A 17,932-nucleotide genomic window follows, 5' to 3' on the forward strand; every position below is an offset into this window, starting at 1 on the left:
TGAAATTTGGGGGTCCTGGTTACCAGCTTTGGACTGGGGAGTGCGTCTTGTGGGGTTAAAAGGAGGGAAGGGAGTAAAAAGGTGAGATGGAAACCTGAACACAAACTTGGGCAGCCTCACGACTTTGTTGGCCTGGCCTCTCACACCGCTGCTTCTTGAATCAGGTCCCTAGAAGCTCTCTGCCCTTGCTCCTTTGCCCTCAGCGGTGAAAGGAACCACTGTCAATGGTAGAACTTTCAGAGGTCCAGGAATGCAAACCAACAGTCTGCACTCAGGTCTAGGAGGACACCTCTGTTTCTGGAGAAGTCTGGGCGGGGGGTGAGGCTGCCCTTACTAGGGGAGAAGAGAAGGAGCATCCTGAAAACCACCTCTAGTCCCTGCAATGACCCATGGTTGTCACGTGACTGCTGTGTCCCTCGAAGCCCTACAGGATGAGAAGGTTTGGAGACAGAGCGCCTGGGAGAGGAATTCCTGCTGCTTCTCTTCCTAGTCTTGCGGATTTGGACACATTTCTTAGCTTCTCTAGGACTTGCCTTCCTAATCTGTCAAATGAAGATACCCACTTTGGATCCAATATGCCTACCTCAGAGATTTTGGAAGGATAAAATGAGATAATGTATGTGTCATGCTCAGGTCAGAGTCTCAGTTCAGTTCAGTTGCTCAGTCGTGTCTGACTCTTTGCGACCCCATGGACTGCAGCACACCAGGCCTCCCTGTCCATCACCAACTCCCAGAGCTTACTCAAACTCATATCCATCGAGTCAGCGATGCCATCCAACCATCTGTCCTCTGTGGTCCCCTTCTCCTCCTGCCATCAATCTTTCCCAGCATCAGGGTCTTTCCCAGTGAGTCAGCTCTTTGCATCAGGTGGCCAAAGGATTGAAGTTTCAGCTTCAACATCAGTCCTTCCAATGAATATTCAGGACTGAATTCCTTTAGGATGGACTGGTTGGATCTCCTTGCAGTCTAAGGGACTTTCAAGACCCAACTGTGGTGCTGGACTCTCCAACACCACAGTTCAAAAACATCAATTCTTTGTCACTCAGCTTTATGGTCCAACTCTCACATCCATACATGACCACTGAAAGAACCATAGACTTGACTAGATGGACCTTTGTTGGCAAAGTAATGTCTCTGCTTTTTAATATGCTATATAGGTTGGTCATAGCTTTTCTTCCAAGGAGCAAGCATCTTTTAATTTCATGGTTGCAGTCACCATCTGCAGTGATTTCAGAGCTCCCAAAAATAAAGTCAGCCACTGTTTCCATTGTTTCTCCACCTATTTGCCATGAAGTGGTGGGACCGGATGCCACGATCTTAGTTTTTATCTGAATGTTGAGTTTTAAGCCAACTTTTTCACTTTCCTCTTTCACTTTCATCAAGAGGCTCTTTAGTTCTTCTTCACTTTCTTCCATAAGGGTGGTGTCATCTGTGTATCTCAGGTTATTGATATTTCTTTCGGCAGTCTTGATTCCAGCTTGTGCTTCATCCAGCCTGGTATTTCACAGGATGTACTCTGCATATAAGTTAAATAAGCAGGGTGATAATATACAGCCTTGACATACTCCTTTCCCAATTTAGAACTAGTTTGTTGTTCCATGTCCAGTTTTACCTGTTGCTTCTTGAGCAGCATACAGATTTCTCAAGAGGCAGGTCAGGTGTTCTGTTTTCCCATCTCTTGAAGAATTTTCCACAGTTTGTTGCGATCCACACAGTCAAAGGCTTTGGCGTAGTCAATAAAACAGAAGTAGATGTTTTTCTGTACCTCTCTTGCTTTTTTGATGATCCAGTGGATGTTGGTAACTTGATCTCTGGTTCCTCTGCCTTTTCTAAATCCATCTTGAACATCTGGAAGTTCGTGGTTCACATATTGCTGAAGCCTGGCTTGGAGAATTTTGAGCATTACTTTGCTAGTGTGTGAGATAAGTGCAGTTCTGTGGTAGTTTGAACATTCTTTGGCATTGCCTTACTTTGGGATTGGAATGAAAACTGACCTTTTCCAGTCCTGTGGCCATTGCTGGGTTTTCCAAATTTGCTGTCATATTGAGTGCAGCACTTTCAAAGCATCATCTTTTAGGATTTGAAATAGCTCAACTGGAATCCCATCACCTCCACTTTGTTCATGGTGATGCTTCCTAAGGCCCACTTGACTTCACATTCCCAGATGTCTGGCTCTAGGTGAGTGATCACACCGTTATGGTTATCTGGGTCATGAAGATCTTTCTTGTATAGCTCTTCTGTGTATTCTTGCCGCCTTTTCTTAATATCTTCTGCTTCTGTTAGGTCCATACCATTTCTGTCCTTTATTGTGCCCATCTTTGCATGAAATACTCCCTTGGTATCACTAATTTTCTTGAAGAGATCTCTAGCCTTTCCCATTCTATTGTTTTTCTCTATTTCTTTGCACTGATCACCGAGGAAGGCTTTCTTATCTCTCCTTGCTATCCTTTGGAACTCTGCATTCAGATGCTTATATCTTTCCTTTTCTCCTTTGCCTTTACCTTTTCTTCTTTTCTCAGCTATTATACTCATGCAGTGTAATTTTGCAGTGTTGTGGTATTCATCATTTTGGTCATCGGCTTCAGAACTGAGCTTTCTGAACTTGGTTTCGATGGAGATAAGAGCTGTACTGAGTTAAGGCTTTGGTCAAGATGTTAGTTTATGACAGTGCTTCATAGCACTGGGGCTCCACTCCCACCTGGCCCCAAAACAGGCCCTGATTTTTCACCTTTGCTGGCAATATCCATTGACATATAAATGATGAGGCTTGTGGATCAGAGGAGCTTCCCAGGTGGCTCAGTGGCAAAGAATCTGCCTGCCAAATAGGAGATTCAGGAGACACCAGTTTGATCCCTGGGTCAGGAAGATCTCCTGGAGTAGGAAATAGTAGCCCACTCCAGCATTCTTACCTGGGAAATCCCATGGATAGAGGAACCTGCTGGGCTATGGTCCATGGGGTCGCAAAGGGTCGGACATGACTGAGCACGCACACACACACACACACACACACACAGATCACAGTGGGAGTCTAGTGGAGACTAGTCTCGTCTTGCTGACCAAGGCCTTCAGGGTCCGTCTTTCCCTGCTCACTTTGCTGGGAAGAGTGCTTCTCCAGCACCATGTTTGGCCAACGTCTTATTTTTCTCTTGCTTCTTTTGCATTCTTGTTTGGAGTGTCTTTAACCTCTGAGCAGATAAGCTGGAGTTGGGGAGAATTCTAATAACATGTTAGAGCAAGAAGGAGCTTCATTATCTCATCCCACCCCTGCACTTTACCAATGAGGGAGCTGAAGTGGAGGGAATGTCTTATATGCAGCTGCATTTTTTTTTTTTTTTTTTTTGGATTCCGGCTGTCTTTCTTTTGGCCCTGGCTGACAGCCATGACCCTGACTCCAGCTCCTTAGATGGACATAGGCCGTCTCTGACTTGCTCGGGGGGAGGGAGCTGGCCATGGCTAAGCAGAGCCTGTTTTCCATTTCCCTGCAGAATTCGCTCCCTTTTCTGCTAAGACACAGAGCTTTGATTTGCCTTGCCTTCCTTGTTCCACCCTCTCCACTGTGATTGAGGCTCCCGCTGTCTCATTTGCCCTCCCATAGTTCTCTGGTTTGTCTTCCAGCCAGACTGCTGAGCTTCTAGAAAGCTCCAGGATAAGGGAAGAGGCCCAGCCTTTCCAGACAGAGAATGAGCAGGAGCCAAGCTGGCTGGAGGCCTGACAGACTGAATGGATAATAACGCTGCGTCTCTGAGGTAGTCCAGCCAGGGGAGTGCTGGCCAAATGACCCTGGAGAGGGAGGCAGCTGCGGCTGGGAGCTTCCATCTCTGGGAGAGACAGAGGCATGTAGCACACACGAGGGGAAGGGCCTTGTGTTGAGAATCTCTCTCTCTTTCACACACACACACTCACTCATACTCACACACACACTCTTACACACATACTGCATGTAGACGTACAGGAATAAAATGGAAAGGGAAACTGAGGCCCAGAAAGAGAAGGAATTGGCAGCCTGTCTTCATGCGGGCTTGTGCCATAAGCCACCCTATTTCAGGTCTCCTTCCCTCTGGTTGGTTGACAAGCAGAGCTGCTTAAAATACCTGTCCCAAGCCTGGAGGCTTAGGCTGTGTCTGAGGATTGAGATAAATCCCTCCTTTAGCTACGTTACTGTGATGAAGGCACATAGGTGTTCAGCTCATGAGCCCATCTGATCCATCATCACTGTCTGTACATGTGGAGGCAGGTGGCGGAGGCCTGGGGTGCCCCAGACTGACTGTGAAGACAGGGAGCACACAGGGTGGCAAGACCGTGCTGAGTATCCTGGGCCTTTTGAGTTTGTTTAAAACAAGGCCTGGATATAAAAGTTAATATATATTCAAGGCATTGAAAGTTATTAAAAAATAACTAAGAAAAAAAAGTTACCTGTAATCCCGTTTCCCAGAGGTAATTAGGTTAAGCTGTATGCAGCTGCCATTTTTGTGGGTCAAGATAGCTCAATATTAGCCATTTCGTTTGGTTCAACCTAATATATTGGTGCACTGCCTTCTACCTACTGATTCCTTAAAAAATATGGATTTGTGATCATGATGTATATACAAGCTTCTGCCCAACTTTTTTCATAAAACATTATCATTTTTTTTCATAAAACATTGTAAGCATTTCCCCCATGCAATTAAAATCTTTCTGTCAACAGTCTTTTGAAAAGTTACATAATATTCCATCATTTAATATCAAGGGCATTTGCCGAGTCCCAGGTTGGGTTGTTCTAGCTCCCGTGTCCCACGGCCCAAGGAAAAAAAGAGCCTTGTCTCTGGCACTCTCTTGGCCAGAGAACAGGCTGGGATCCGTTCCCAGTAAGCCCAGAGGAGCTTGGATGACAGGTCACCGGAAGGCAGCTGGCCCCTGTCTCTCCACGGGACACGTGCTGAGCTCAGACAGAGGATGGGCGGTGGAGAAGTTTGCCTCTGGGAGGCCAGGCAAAGTGGGGAGGAGGGTGTGCCTGCTGCCAGGGACCAGAATAGGATCCTAGAGGAGACTCAGATGCCAGTAAGAGGCGGCTTTTGCCCAGAAAGGATTATTTTAAGTGCTCAGGTATTTGTGTTAGCCGCTGACATACGTGCAGTCTCCGCGCTAACTGAGTGAGGTTAGCCTGACAAACTAGCTTTCTTCCCAGAGCATTTTCTCTGCTGTGGTCAGCCTCAGGGTGACCTGAGCCCTGTGGGTGAGACAGAGATGGTCACCCTTGACCGTACTTCTTTGCTGCAATGTCAGTGCACCCAAATGGTTTCCTAGTGGAGAAGAGAGGATGGCAGAGAGGGAGGGATGGAGGGGAGGAGAGAGAGAGAAGAGGAGGGGAGGAGGAGAAGAGAAGGGCGTGGGGAGGGATCCTGTCTGGTGCTGGTGCCGGCACTAGCCATCAGTCATTGGGAAAGTCACAGAGCCTCTTGGAGCCTCAGTCTTCTCACACCTGCAACGGGAATAATATTACACGTAGGGTGGTTGTCAGGCTTAAATAGGTTATTGCACTGAAACTCTTGATACAGTACCTAGCATGTGGTCGGCACTCCAGTCATTTCATGTTGATTTTGGTCATGTCCTCACTCTCTCACACCTCTCTTTAAACTCAGGAAGGGAGGGTCGAGCAATAATATAAATGAAAGTGCGAGCCTTTCCTGAGCATTTCTTGCTGCTGCTGCTAAGTCGCTTCAGGCGTGTCTGACTCTGTGCGGCCCCATAGACAGCAGCCCACCAGGCTCTGCTGTCCCTGGGATCCTCCAGGCAAGAACACTGGAGTGGGTTGCCATTGCCGTCTCTGTGAGCATTTACTATTCATTCCAGAAGTATTTACAGAGGACCTACTAAGTGCTGGGCACTTTGCTGAGCAACTGGAATACAGCATAAAGGAAAGTAAGTTCTGCCCTTGTGGAGTCCACATTCTAACAGGGGGAGGCAGATGGCAAATAAACACTGGGAGCAAACGCACGGACACTAAATGAACAGCTTGTCAAGTGGAGATCTTACTGTGAGGAAGAATGTAGCCCGGCAAAGGATGGACAGTGGCTGCTGTTTTATATAAGGCGCGCGTGCCAGCCATTATGTGAGCACTAAACATCTCCCCACAGTATTTTAAGTACTTCATAATCATTTAAAATTCTTTTTCATTACAGTTTATCGTAGGATATTGACTATAGTTCCCTGTGCTATACAGCAGGGCCTTGTTGTTTATCTGTTTTCTATGTAACAGTTTGTATCTGCTAGTCCCAAACTGCTAATTTAACCCTCCCCCCACCCCACCTTTCCCCTTTGGTAACCATAAGTCTACTCCCTATGTCTGTGAGTCCATTTCCATTTTGTAAATAGGTTCATTTATATCATACCAAAATTATAGTTTAATAAAGCACTTAAGGAAGTGATGAGGACACCTTCAAGCTCCAGGAAGGGGACAATCCTCTTGTTTTGCAGATTGGTGGTGGGAGCTGGAAAATGGGGTGGGAAGCAGAGGCTCACAGAGCCAGGACTCCTGGCTCCCCACCAGGCTTCATCCACTGTTCCAGGCTTTGCTCAGTGGCGCTGGGGGAAGAGCAATGTTGGGTGAAGAGTTTCTGTAACTCAAGGCACAGACTTGACACGTTAACTCTTCCCTTCGGGACTGAGCTGTCAGCTCCACAGGTTCAGCATGTCTGCTGAACATGTGGGTCATGTTCAGATGGTCCACATGTTCAGAATCCCAGAACACCCATTCTGATGGATCTGATGACTGAGCTGTCAGCTTCACAGGTTCAGCATGTCTGCTGAACATGTGGGTCATGTTCAGATGATCCACATGTTCAGAATCCCAGAATCCCAGAACACCCATTCTGATGGATCATCCTCCCCAGCTTAGGGCCTTCCCTGGATGGGACCAAGGTTCAGGGGCTGCAAAGCCTCAGAGACGGCTTCCTGAGCTTTCTCCTGGTTCTGCTGGGTGGAGGCTTAGGGGAAACAGAGGCAAGGGGTGTGGGGAGGTACCATCGCCTCTGCCCAGAAGGACTTGCAATTCAGGGAGGTTCTCGTCCAAGCCTTGCTTTAACATGTGCGTTAATCTGGAGCCCTCTGAAAAGTGTTCTTTCTGCTGGACACAAGGTTTGGGACCGTGGTTACTCAGAGAAAACAGGTTGTATGTGTGTTGCATGAAGAACCTAGGCAAGGTCATGATGTCTCAGTGGTGTGTGTGTGCGTGTATGCGCCAGGGCAAACACATGCAAACATATGCAAATGTATGCACATTCACACATTATGGACAAATTAAAAGAACAAGGGCCAATCCTCTGGCTGTGTTCTTTTCCTTGATGATCTCTGCCCTGCTCTGGAGCCCATGGGGTTCAGTTCAGTCTCTTGTCTCACTCCAGGGTATGGGCAGACCAAGGAAGGTTATGTTTTGGGGGGACCTCCCTGGTGAGGCTGTTTCCTCCTTGGCTGCCCACTTTAACCCAGATCTTCATGGGGAAGAGACCCTGCCTTCAGCCCCAAGGCTGCAGACTTCCTCTGCCTTCCTGACCTTGGGACACCTGCCTACAAAGCTCCATCTGGTTGGACATCCTGGGCTTCTCTCCTGTGGGTCAGTTCAGTTCAGTTCAGTCACTCAGTCATGTCTGACTCTTTGCGACTCCACGGACTGCAACGCCCCAAGCCTCCCTGTCCATCACCAACTCCCAGAGTTTACTCAAATTCATGTCCATTGCGTCGGTGATGCCATCCAACCATCTATCCTCTGTTGTCTTCAATCTTTCCCAGCATTAGGGTCTTTTCCAGTGAGTCAGTTCTTCACATCAAGTGGCCAAAGTATTGGAGTTTCAGCTTCAGCATCAGTCCTTCCAATGAATATTCAGGACTGATTTCCTTTAGGATTGACTGATTGGATCTTCTTGGAGTCCAGGGGACTCTCAAGAGTCTCCTCCAACACCACAGTTCAAAAGCATCAGTTCTTCGGTGCTCAGCTTTCTTTATAGTCCAAATCTCACATCCATACATGACTCCTGTGGGTAGGGGATGCCAAACTGGGAAAGATCCTAAAGTCACAGATGTCAAGTGCTGGAAGGCCTTTAAGATCATCTAAATGGTACTAGAATGTTGGCTTCCTGATGGCTGGGTCTTTATTTTGTTCACTATTACAACTCCAGAGCCCAGAGCAGGGTCTAGGATGTAGTATGGCCTTAATGAATATTGTCAAATGATTGAATGTCTCTACTTCAATATCCACTCAATTGACAGAGGAGAACTAGGACTGAACCCCAAATTCCCTTGTCCTTTTTTCCTGTCCCCTTTCCTAATCCTAAGAAACTCCACTTTCCCCAGGCTGCCAGGATTCAGCGAGATGAGCGATAAAACTCTCTAGCCTACACCTAGGACGTGGTGGTGGTAGTTTGGTCACTGAGTCATGTCTGAGCCCGGGGACTGTAGCCTGCTAGGCTACTAAATCGACGTGAGCTTCTCCTTCTTTCTTCTTTTTGCCCTTAGCACTCTTTGCACATTTCTCTCTGAGGCAAGGTCATATACAAAAATTAAGTTTTTACAGCCTCATACCTCTCTCCCAATGACAGCATCTATTTACTATTTACCTAGCTATGTGTTGGGGGCTGACACAGAGGACTTAAATGGAAAGATGACCAGTTAGTCTTGTTTTGAGAGGCTGGTCGTTCTAAATGTATTAATGAAATCCATGAATCCCTTAGGGGAGCATTTCCATGGAGAGAATGCTCTGGGCTCTCAGTATACACAGGGAGAATTCCCAGTACACAAAGGCCCCACCTGTGAGTCTCTGATGTCTTCCGCAGTGGCAGATGAAATGCTGCAAGTGTGACTCCAGGGTGGCTCACAATTACAACAGTCACCAAGTGGAGAACGTGGTTTCATCCTCGGGCCCCACGCGCTGGTGGCAGTCACAGAACGGTAAGCGCCTGCCACCACCTCCACGTGCAGGGTGCCCTGGGGCCCTTTGGGTTTTCCCATGGCTTTCTTATGGTGGTGGGACACGGGTGGCTGGTGAGCAGAACCTTCTGTCTTTGTATTTGAGGCCTTTCGGATGTTGTAGGTAGAAGAATTTATTGGAGGTTAATGAAAAGGTAAGAAGAGAGAGAAATGCCTTCATTTCATCCTACTTGGTCGCAGTGGGCTTGCTGAAGGAACTGGGCTTTGGGAACAGATCTGTGTTGGGCTGAGGAGTTGAAAGTCTAAAGGTTTTAAAGACATCAAGGGACAGTGGGAAGGAAATTTGGCCGAGGAGACATGGGATCTTGAATAGGTGCTATACGTAGAAACGTACTGGCACCACGCCTCTCTGAGAGGGAGATGGGAAAATCAGAGTTAGATTTCCCGGAGCCTGGGAAGGTAGACAGTCTCTGCTCTAACGTTCCTGGGTTTTGTGTCTTTCCAGATGTGAGCCCTGTCTTTCTGCAGCTGGACCTGGACAGGAAATTCCAGCTTCAGGACATCATGATGGATTTTAAGGTGTGTTTCCTGGGTATGGCAATGGGTAGGAGAGGGGGACTCTGGGCCACGTGGGCTTGGACTCATGGGGAGCTCAGGCTGGAGGTGATGGTACCACATGCGGGGTGGGTCTCCCTTCCTCAGGTTGGGGCAACACTTAACCCTGAGCCTATATCATGGTGACAGCAGAGGTACCACTTCCGGGAGATCAGTGGCACCTCCAGGCCCCCTCTGTCCTCTACCTTTCTGCACCTCCCATCCTCAGCCCATCTAATTAATTCAGCTCTTCCAAGACCAATTCTACTTATACAGTTGTGTAATGACAGCTCATACGGTTGTGTATACTCTGTTTTAATAACTTTGCTGATGAGATGGAGTTTAACCAACAGCAAGGAACTGGCCAAGCCACATGTGAGATGTGCTTTCAGAGCCATTGGTTCGTTCAGTGCCGTTACTTGTCAGGTTTTGAGTCTAGCCTTTGGAGATATGCCTTTTGGAGGGCACATTTTCATTCATTAGTGACAGGGTCTTTTCTTTTCCTTTACAGAGATTTGATTTTATTCCTTCTACGGGAATATTCAAATATTTAATGATAAATCTTGGTTGATGAGAATAGATGATCAGGATAGGTAATATTGAACTGGGAATATAAAGCAATAGGACCTAATTCCTACATGACTGAGGAAGTTGCTGTAAAAACCTCACCTCAAGAATGATAAAAGAGAAACTGTTAGTTGCTCAGTCATGTCCAACTCTTTGCAACTCCATAGACTGTAGGCCACCAGGTTCCTCTGTCCATGGAATTCTCCAGGCAAGGATATTGGCTGGGTTGCGTTCCCTTCTCCATGGGATCTTCTGACCCAGGGAAGATGCAGGGTCTCCAGGGAAGACCCCTGACCCAGTGCAGGGGTCTCCTGCATTGCAGGCAGATTGTTTACCTTCTGAGTCACCAAAGAAGCCTCAAGAATAGGTCTCAAGTATTTTGAGAAATGCTAGAGCCATTTGAATAAATGCCCAGTCCCTAATGGTGACAGCTTTGAGAGGCAACGTTCACTTGGATGGATACTCGTGGTCTTATTGCTTTGTCATCACCCATTCATTTGTCCATTCTTGCTACACACGTATTGAACATCGATTATATGTTGCTAAACAGCTGAATAAAACTAGATCACAATCCTCAAGACAAAGAACCAGTAGCAAGACAGTGGGACGTGTGCTCTGATGTTGGTAGGAAGAAGTACTAGAGACATTAGCAAGGGGGCACCCAGCTTGATCTGTCTTTGGTGGGGATGATCAGAGAATACACCCACAGGAAGATGAAACTTCTTAGGCCGGTAATAGCCAGGAGAAGATTAAGTTCATTCCAGGCAAAGAGAATAGCAAAGTACAAAGACCAAGAAGCAAGAGACAAGAATGTATATAATTGGGGGAGGGGGCAAAAGAATGCACACAGGGTCTGGAAGGGCAAATGTGTGTATGGTGGTGAGAGGTAAGGATACGGGAGGCTACAGACTGAAGAGAGATGAGTTTACAGATGTGAATGGGGAGAAGGAGAGTGGATGAAAGATTCATGTATTCATTCAACAAATGTACTGAATGACTACTACGTGCTAGATGCTGGGGGGACAACTGTGAACCAGCTGGACAGGGGTGCTTGTGGTTTACTGTCATGGCTCTCAACCAGGTTGTATTTGGCCATTTATAGACCAATTTGTGGTTGGCACAGCTGTGGTCATGCTATTGACATCTAGTGAGTGGAGGTCAGGGGTGCTGCTAACCATCCTATAATGATGAGGATGGTCCCCATGGCAAGGCATTAATCAACTCCAGATATTAACAGTGCCAAGCCAAGGTTGGGAAACCCTGATCTGGTGGGAGAAAAAGAAAAAAAAAACCCAGGAAACCAAGAGATAAGTAATGGGAAATTGTGGTGACATTTACGACGGCAGCAGATGAGATCCCAGAATAGGAAATGATGTGGTGGGTGGGCAGAGTGTGGGCAGAAGAACGCAGGTTAGGTGGGTATAAAAAGATCTCTGTGAGGAAGTGACATTTAGCTGAGAACAAAAGAAAGAACCCACCAGGGGAGAGGAGTATCCCAGGCCAAGGAAGCCACATGAACAAAGGCTCTGAGGAGGGAGCAAACGGGCTGTGACTGAGGGCGTGAGGAGATGGAGGTGCACAGTGGCATGGTCAGGAGTTCAGATTTATTCAGGAAGAGCAAGCAGAGGACTTGGATAGATAATCCTCTATCTATCCTCTATGCCTCATAGATAATGCCTCTAATAAAGGAGGGCGTACAGAGGGCCAACAGGTCCATGAAAAGATGCTCAGCATCGTTAGCCAGCAGGGAAAAGCAAGTGGAAACCACAGCGAGCTGGCACTTCATACCTGTCAGAATGGCTATCATCAAGATCAGGGTGCCTAGCAGGTAGGATTCCAGGCTTTCACCGCCATGGCCTGGTTTAATCCCTGTAGTCGGGGAACATCCCGCAAGCCGTGTGGTGTGGCCAAAATAAGACGGGTGAGGTAAGTGTTGGTGGGGATGTGGAGAAAAGGGAACACTTGTTTACTCTTAGAGGGAATGTAGATTGGTGCAGCCACTGTGGAAAGCAGTATGAAAGTTCCTCAAAAAGTTATTAGAAAAAAAGTCTACCATATGATCCTGCAATCCCACTTCCAGTTGTATACTGGAAGGAAATGAAGTCACTGTCTCAAAGAGATGTCTGTAACGCCCATGTTCATTGCAGTATTATTCACAATAACCAGGAGATGCAAACAACCTAAGTGTCTATCAATGGATGAATGGGTAAAGAAAATGTCATGTACACACACACACACACACACACACACACACACACGTGTATACACACACACACACACACCCAGAGTCTAGAATATTCAGCCATGAAGAAGGAGGGAGATCTTGGGACAACATGAATGGATTTTGAGGGCATTCTGCTAAGTGAACTAAGACAGACAGATGAATACCACATGTCTTCACATATATGAAAGAAAGTGAAAGTGAAGTCGCTCAATTGTGACCGACACTTTGCAACCCCATGGACTGTAGCCTACCAGGCTCCTCTGTCCATGGGATTTTCCAGGCAAGAGTACTGGAGTGGGCTGCCATTTCCTTCTCTAGGGCATCTTCCCAACACAGGAATTGAACCTGGGTCTCCTGCATTGCAGACAGACGCTTTACCGTCTGAGCCACCAGGGAAGCCCTATATAGGGAATCTTAAAGACCTGAACTCATCAACGTAGAGATGAAGATGGTGATTGCCAGGGGCTGGAGGGAGGAAGAAATGGGTATGGGGTGCTGCTCATAGGATATAAAGGTCCAGGTATAAGATGCATAAGTTCTGAAGATCTGATGGACAACGTGGTGACCATTATAATTATTAACACTGTACTAGATACCTGGAAGTTGTTAAGAGAGTAGACCTGAAATGTTATCATGACACAGGAAAAGATTATTATGTAAGAGGATAGACGTGTTAACTCACTTTATTGTAATGATCATTCTGTTATATATGACTATCAAATCATCACATTTGATGATGGCGTATATTGCACTGGCGTATATTGCACATCCATAATATCTCAATAAAGCTTGGAAAGAAACAGAGTAGGGAAGCCATTGGAAGGTTTTGAGGAGAGAAGAGTCATAGCCCGTTTTACATTTTAGAAAGGAAGTTCTCTTTGTGTGGAGGTTGGGTTTTTGAACCGAAAGAAGTTTTCCAAGCTGGAAGCTGTCAGCATAAAGACAACATGGAAAACCATGAGAAATGGATGGAATCACTGAGGGCAGAAGTAGGCCAGTGCAGACCCATTGAAGGGTCTCATGCAGGGAGCCATGTGATCAGATAACCCTGCAGGTGAAGTGTGGGGGCGTGGCTTGGAAAGGCTGAGGCGGGCTTGAGTTCTAGGCTGTTGCAGGAATCCAGGCTGAGCGCGATCAGGGACCTGAGCTCTGACCATGGATGTGGGAGAAAAAAGAGGAAAGGACAGAATCAGTGTTTGGCTGTAGGAAGCCCCGTGGGAGAATTTTCTGGCCTGACTGCCTGGGTGGTGGACTGAGTAGGGATCGTGCCTTCTGGAAGTTAGATCTGCTTTCTGTTAGTTTGCAGAAGCAGGGAAAACCTGCTGGGGCCCGTGGTTTGCCAGCAGGATCAGACCGCAGTGCCCCTGAGCCTACTTGCTCCGTGCAGCCCTCCTTCTCCCTCCTCACTGGGGTTCTCAGGGGCCGCCAGCACTTAAGAGCGTCTTTCTGTGACCGTGTCCCCCAGGCGGGGTCACTCAGGCCTCCCTCACCCCCCCACCCTGTGTGTCCCTGCAGGGGCCCGTGCCTGCAGGCTTGCTGATCGAGCGCTCCTCGGACTTCGGCAAGACTTGGCAGGTGTACCAGTACCTGGCTGCTGACTGCGGCTCTGCCTTCCCCTGGGTCCGCCAGGGCCAACCCCAGGGCTGGCAGGATGCTCGGTGCCAGACTCTGCCCCAGAGGCCTAATGGGCACCCGAACGGGGCCAAGGTAGGAGAGGGCACCCTGAAAAATAGGCATGGGGAGAGGTTTCCCACTTCTTGTCACTCATGTGGTCACCCAGGCTTTGGGGAATCTGTGAGAACCCTCCCCCTCCTTCGGGCAGAGCCTTGCTATCTTTCCTGAGCTCCCCAACAGTGACCCCTCTAGGAGAAGTACATGTGAGTGCATGCTCAGTCATGTCTGGCTGCGACCCCACGGACTGTAGGGGTCCTCTGTCCTCGCCAAGATCCTCTGTCCATGGGATTCTCCAGGCAAGAATGCTGGAGGTGGGGTGCCATTTCCTCTTCCAGGGGATCTTCCTAACCCAGGGATCAAACCCACATCTCTTGCGGCTCCATGTAGGCAGGCATATGTTTACCACCATGCCACCTGGGAAGGAGCCCTCTGGACACCCTCAAGACATTTGGCAGGGCATCAAATGGAAAAGAGGACTTCTGGGCTTGGCCACAGCTCACCTCTTCCTGGGTCTCCCCTTACTCCGCCTCTCTGCAGGTCCAGCTCAACCTTATGGATTTAGCCTCTGGGATCCCAGCCACACAAAGTCAAAAAATTCAAGGTCAGTGTGGCTACTCCTCTAGCCCCCGGCCCTGCTTAAGCTCGTAGGGGTATGGTGCTGGCCAGCCACTCATAAGGCCCGAGTCAGGGTTGTGGGGGGTCTTTTCTGTTGTAGGAGGGTTGGGGAAGATGGGTAGTGAGACCAGAGTTCCTTTCCTTATTGTCCTGCCCTAGGAGACTCTGTGTCTAAATTCTGTTTTTTTTTTTTTCCTTTTCCCCCCATACCTGCCCCCTCCCTCCTTGCTGTTTGTTCTCCGCAGAGCTGGGGGAGATCACCAACTTGAGGGTCAACTTCACCAAGCTGGCGCCTGTGCCCCAGAGGGGCTACCACCCTCCCAGTGCCTACTACGCTGTGTCCCAGTTGCGTCTGCATGGGAGCTGCCTCTGCCATGGCCATGCGGACCGCTGCGCCCCCAGTTCCAGAACTCCTGCCAGCCCCTCCAGCGCCGTGCAGGTGTGGCAGCCCAGGGCAGGAAGGGAGAGGGGAGCGGGCGGGGCAGACTGCGGGCATCCTCGGGACCCCTGGAGAGGGGTGGGGCACTTGATTGAAGACTTGAGTATTGACTGTTTTAGCGATGGCGAAGATGAGTGTAAATGGTTATCGTTTTCAAGGTCCCATTTGGTAGCACTTCTTTGGATCTGCTTTATTATTTGAGATGATTTTTATTCAGTAACATAGATGTAAGTATAAGTATACGTGTAAGTAGAAGTACATGCATGGGTATTGCAGGGAGCTCAAGGCATTGATTCTTAGCCCTGGTCATATATCATAATTTCCTGGGGAGCTAAAAAGATCACCGGGATCCCTACCTCAGACACTCTAATTGTATTATTATTATTTAAAGCTCCTGGTGATTCTAACAGCTTGCCAGGATTGAGAGTCCCTGGTTTGGGGGACTTTGAATTCCCTTTAGAGGTGAGATATGGGACAGGAGGAGAGAACAGAGGCTAACACGGATGCTGAGTTCACCCCAGAGCAGCTGAGTCAGATGCGTCAGGGATAGAAAGGGAAGCTCCAGCTTAACAAGTGACCCAGGGGCGTTTGCTGGGAAGCCAGGCTTGAGAGCCATCAGCAGAGGAGAGAGACCCTTGGACCAAGAAGCAGAGGGAGCTGTCATTTCACTTTCCTGCTTCTACAATATTAACAACCGGGAGCAGGATACTTGTTCTAGTGATAAAGGCACACGATGAAATCCTATCAGGTGGCCTGCTAGGGAAAATAAGGGGACAGGAACATTGCGCAGCCTTTTCCTTTCCACTTTCTGGGCCAGTGCTTCCCCCAGGCTGCAGAGGAGGCCAGAGGGAGACTGGTGCCAGGGATGTGACAGCCGTTAGGGCCCAAAAACACAAGACCAGAACACAGGCTGAGTGTGATCACTGGCGTATAAGGATGTAGAGGAGGGCGAGGGCCTGCCCAGCCCCGGTGGTTCTTAACTCTGGCTACTCCATGGAAACACCAGTTTATAAAGTACTGATGTCTGGGCCTTGTCCCTGAGATTGGATGGAATTCGGCCTGAGCATTTATATATATAAAGCTCCTCAAATAATGCTTACGTGCGTCCAGAGTTGAAATCCATGGAGTTAGAGGGAGCAGGCAGGCCTGATGAAGGATGTGCCATTCCAGCTGGGAAGGATCTCGCTGGTGAACAGAGGGGGAAGGGACTTCTAGGAAGGAAGCAAAGCATCAGTACAGGCCACAAGGTGGGGAGACGTGGGGCTTGTACAGGGAGCAGCCAGTTCAGCTCAGCTGTGCTGTTAGGGGCGAGTGGAGGGCGAGCATGGAGCAAACACAGTGCGGGTCCTGGATGCCAGCCAGCGGGTGGTGAGCTTAATTTGGAGGACGATTAGCACACAATTGCTATTCTATTTCTGCACCTTAATGAGTCTAGTAACAATTCATCATCACAGTCTCATTAGCCAAACAACTGCAGTCATAGCTTGTTGGAATATAAATCTCCAGAGGGCCCACAAGAATTGCAGTTTACCAACAAGGCTGTGGGAGCAACCTTCCAGGCGCTGTTTTGCATTGGGCAGTATGGGGATGGCCAAATGCAAGGACCGCGCTTTTAAAAACCCAACAGGAGGAGCAGTGTAGATGTGCATGCATACAAACACACGTGTATGTACACACGCACACGTGCACCACACAAGCCGGCCTCTGGGAGTGTCAGAGGAGCTCAGTGCAGGCTGGAGGAGCTGGGGTCCGAGCTGGACCCTGGGGTCTAAGCCGAGCGGAAGGGTCAGAGAGGAGAGGGCAAGTCTGTCCCTGGGACGCTCCTGTGATGGTTCCTCCTGGTGACCGATGGCCCCGCCCCCAGGTCCATGAGGTCTGTGTCTGCCAACACAACACCGCCGGCCCCAACTGTGAGCGCTGCGCGCCCTTCTACAACAACCGGCCCTGGAGACCCGCGGAAGACCAGGACCCCCACGAATGCCAGAGTATGAGCCTGGGACCCCCCACCTCCCCTGCAACCACTGGCTGGGGTGCTGGCCTCTCTGGGCCGTGATGACCTCCTCTGGGACACGGGGAGAATCTCATCTTTATTAATATTTAAATCTAAACCAATTGCCCTGTAACTAAAGCTCTCCTTGCTCTTTGGGGAAGAAGAGGGCCTGTGAGTCGCATCCTCCCACCGCCCAGACCTCACAGGGACCACGGGCGGGTTCATATTTCTGATGCCACATGCCGTTCGTGCTAACCCAGGTCCTCCTTCCTCCAGCCTCTCCAGTGCTTTATCCTGTGTAGGACACACTTGGTCTCCCTGTTGTCATTCTTTCTCTTTCAGATGGGCCCCTGGGGGCAGGGCCCTTCCCTCCATAAATGAGGACAGCCAGGGTCCCAGCCTAGAGAAGGACAGTGACCCAGCAGGAGACCCATGGTGGCAGTGGGGGAGGGTTGGCATGGGACGTTTGAACAGCTCTCTCTTTGGCCCCACACGGATATCATCCTGGGATGAGTCCCCACACTGGGAGTCGGGAGGCCCGCGTTCTCCGTTTTCCTTTCTTACTGTATGAACTGAAATAAATTAGACAAGCCTCCCTGGGCTTCAGTGTCCCCGTTTTTCAGACCTGGGCATCTTACAGAGTCACTGGGGATGCCAGCAAGTTAGCATGGAGCGTGCTTTGTAGATGCCAACGAGGCCGGTCTAGTGTTCAACCCCAGGAATCTCCTTTTTCAGGATGTGACTGCAACGGACACTCAGAGACATGTCACTTTGACCCAGCCGTGTTTGCTGCCAGCCAGGGGGCGCACGGAGGTGTGTGTGACAACTGCCGGGACCACACTGAGGGCAGGAACTGTGAACGCTGTCAGCTGCACTACTTCCGGAACCGGCGTCCTGGGGCTCCCATTCAGGAGACCTGTATCCGTGAGTA

General features: G+C 49.0%; 1 protein-coding gene across 5 annotated transcripts in view; it reads left to right on the forward strand.

Annotated features, from left to right (window-relative positions):
* Positions 1-17,932, forward strand: part of LAMB3 (laminin subunit beta 3) — a 50,320-nt gene that overhangs the window by 15,085 nt on the left and 17,303 nt on the right. For all 5 annotated transcript variants that reach the window (XM_070768661.1, XM_019976742.2, XM_019976739.2 and 2 more), the window contains 7 exons: positions 8,805-8,919; positions 9,404-9,477; positions 13,799-13,990; positions 14,495-14,558; positions 14,818-15,011; positions 16,876-16,996; positions 17,737-17,925. In XM_070768661.1, the coding sequence (XP_070624762.1) occupies positions 8,805-8,919; positions 9,404-9,477; positions 13,799-13,990; positions 14,495-14,558; positions 14,818-15,011; positions 16,876-16,996; positions 17,737-17,925 (949 nt within the window). The remainder of the gene's footprint in view (positions 1-8,804; positions 8,920-9,403; positions 9,478-13,798; positions 13,991-14,494; positions 14,559-14,817; positions 15,012-16,875; positions 16,997-17,736; positions 17,926-17,932) is intronic.

Source organism: Bos indicus, chromosome 16, assembly GCF_029378745.1.
Source record: "Bos indicus isolate NIAB-ARS_2022 breed Sahiwal x Tharparkar chromosome 16, NIAB-ARS_B.indTharparkar_mat_pri_1.0, whole genome shotgun sequence".
Taxonomy (NCBI): domain Eukaryota; kingdom Metazoa; phylum Chordata; class Mammalia; order Artiodactyla; family Bovidae; genus Bos; species Bos indicus.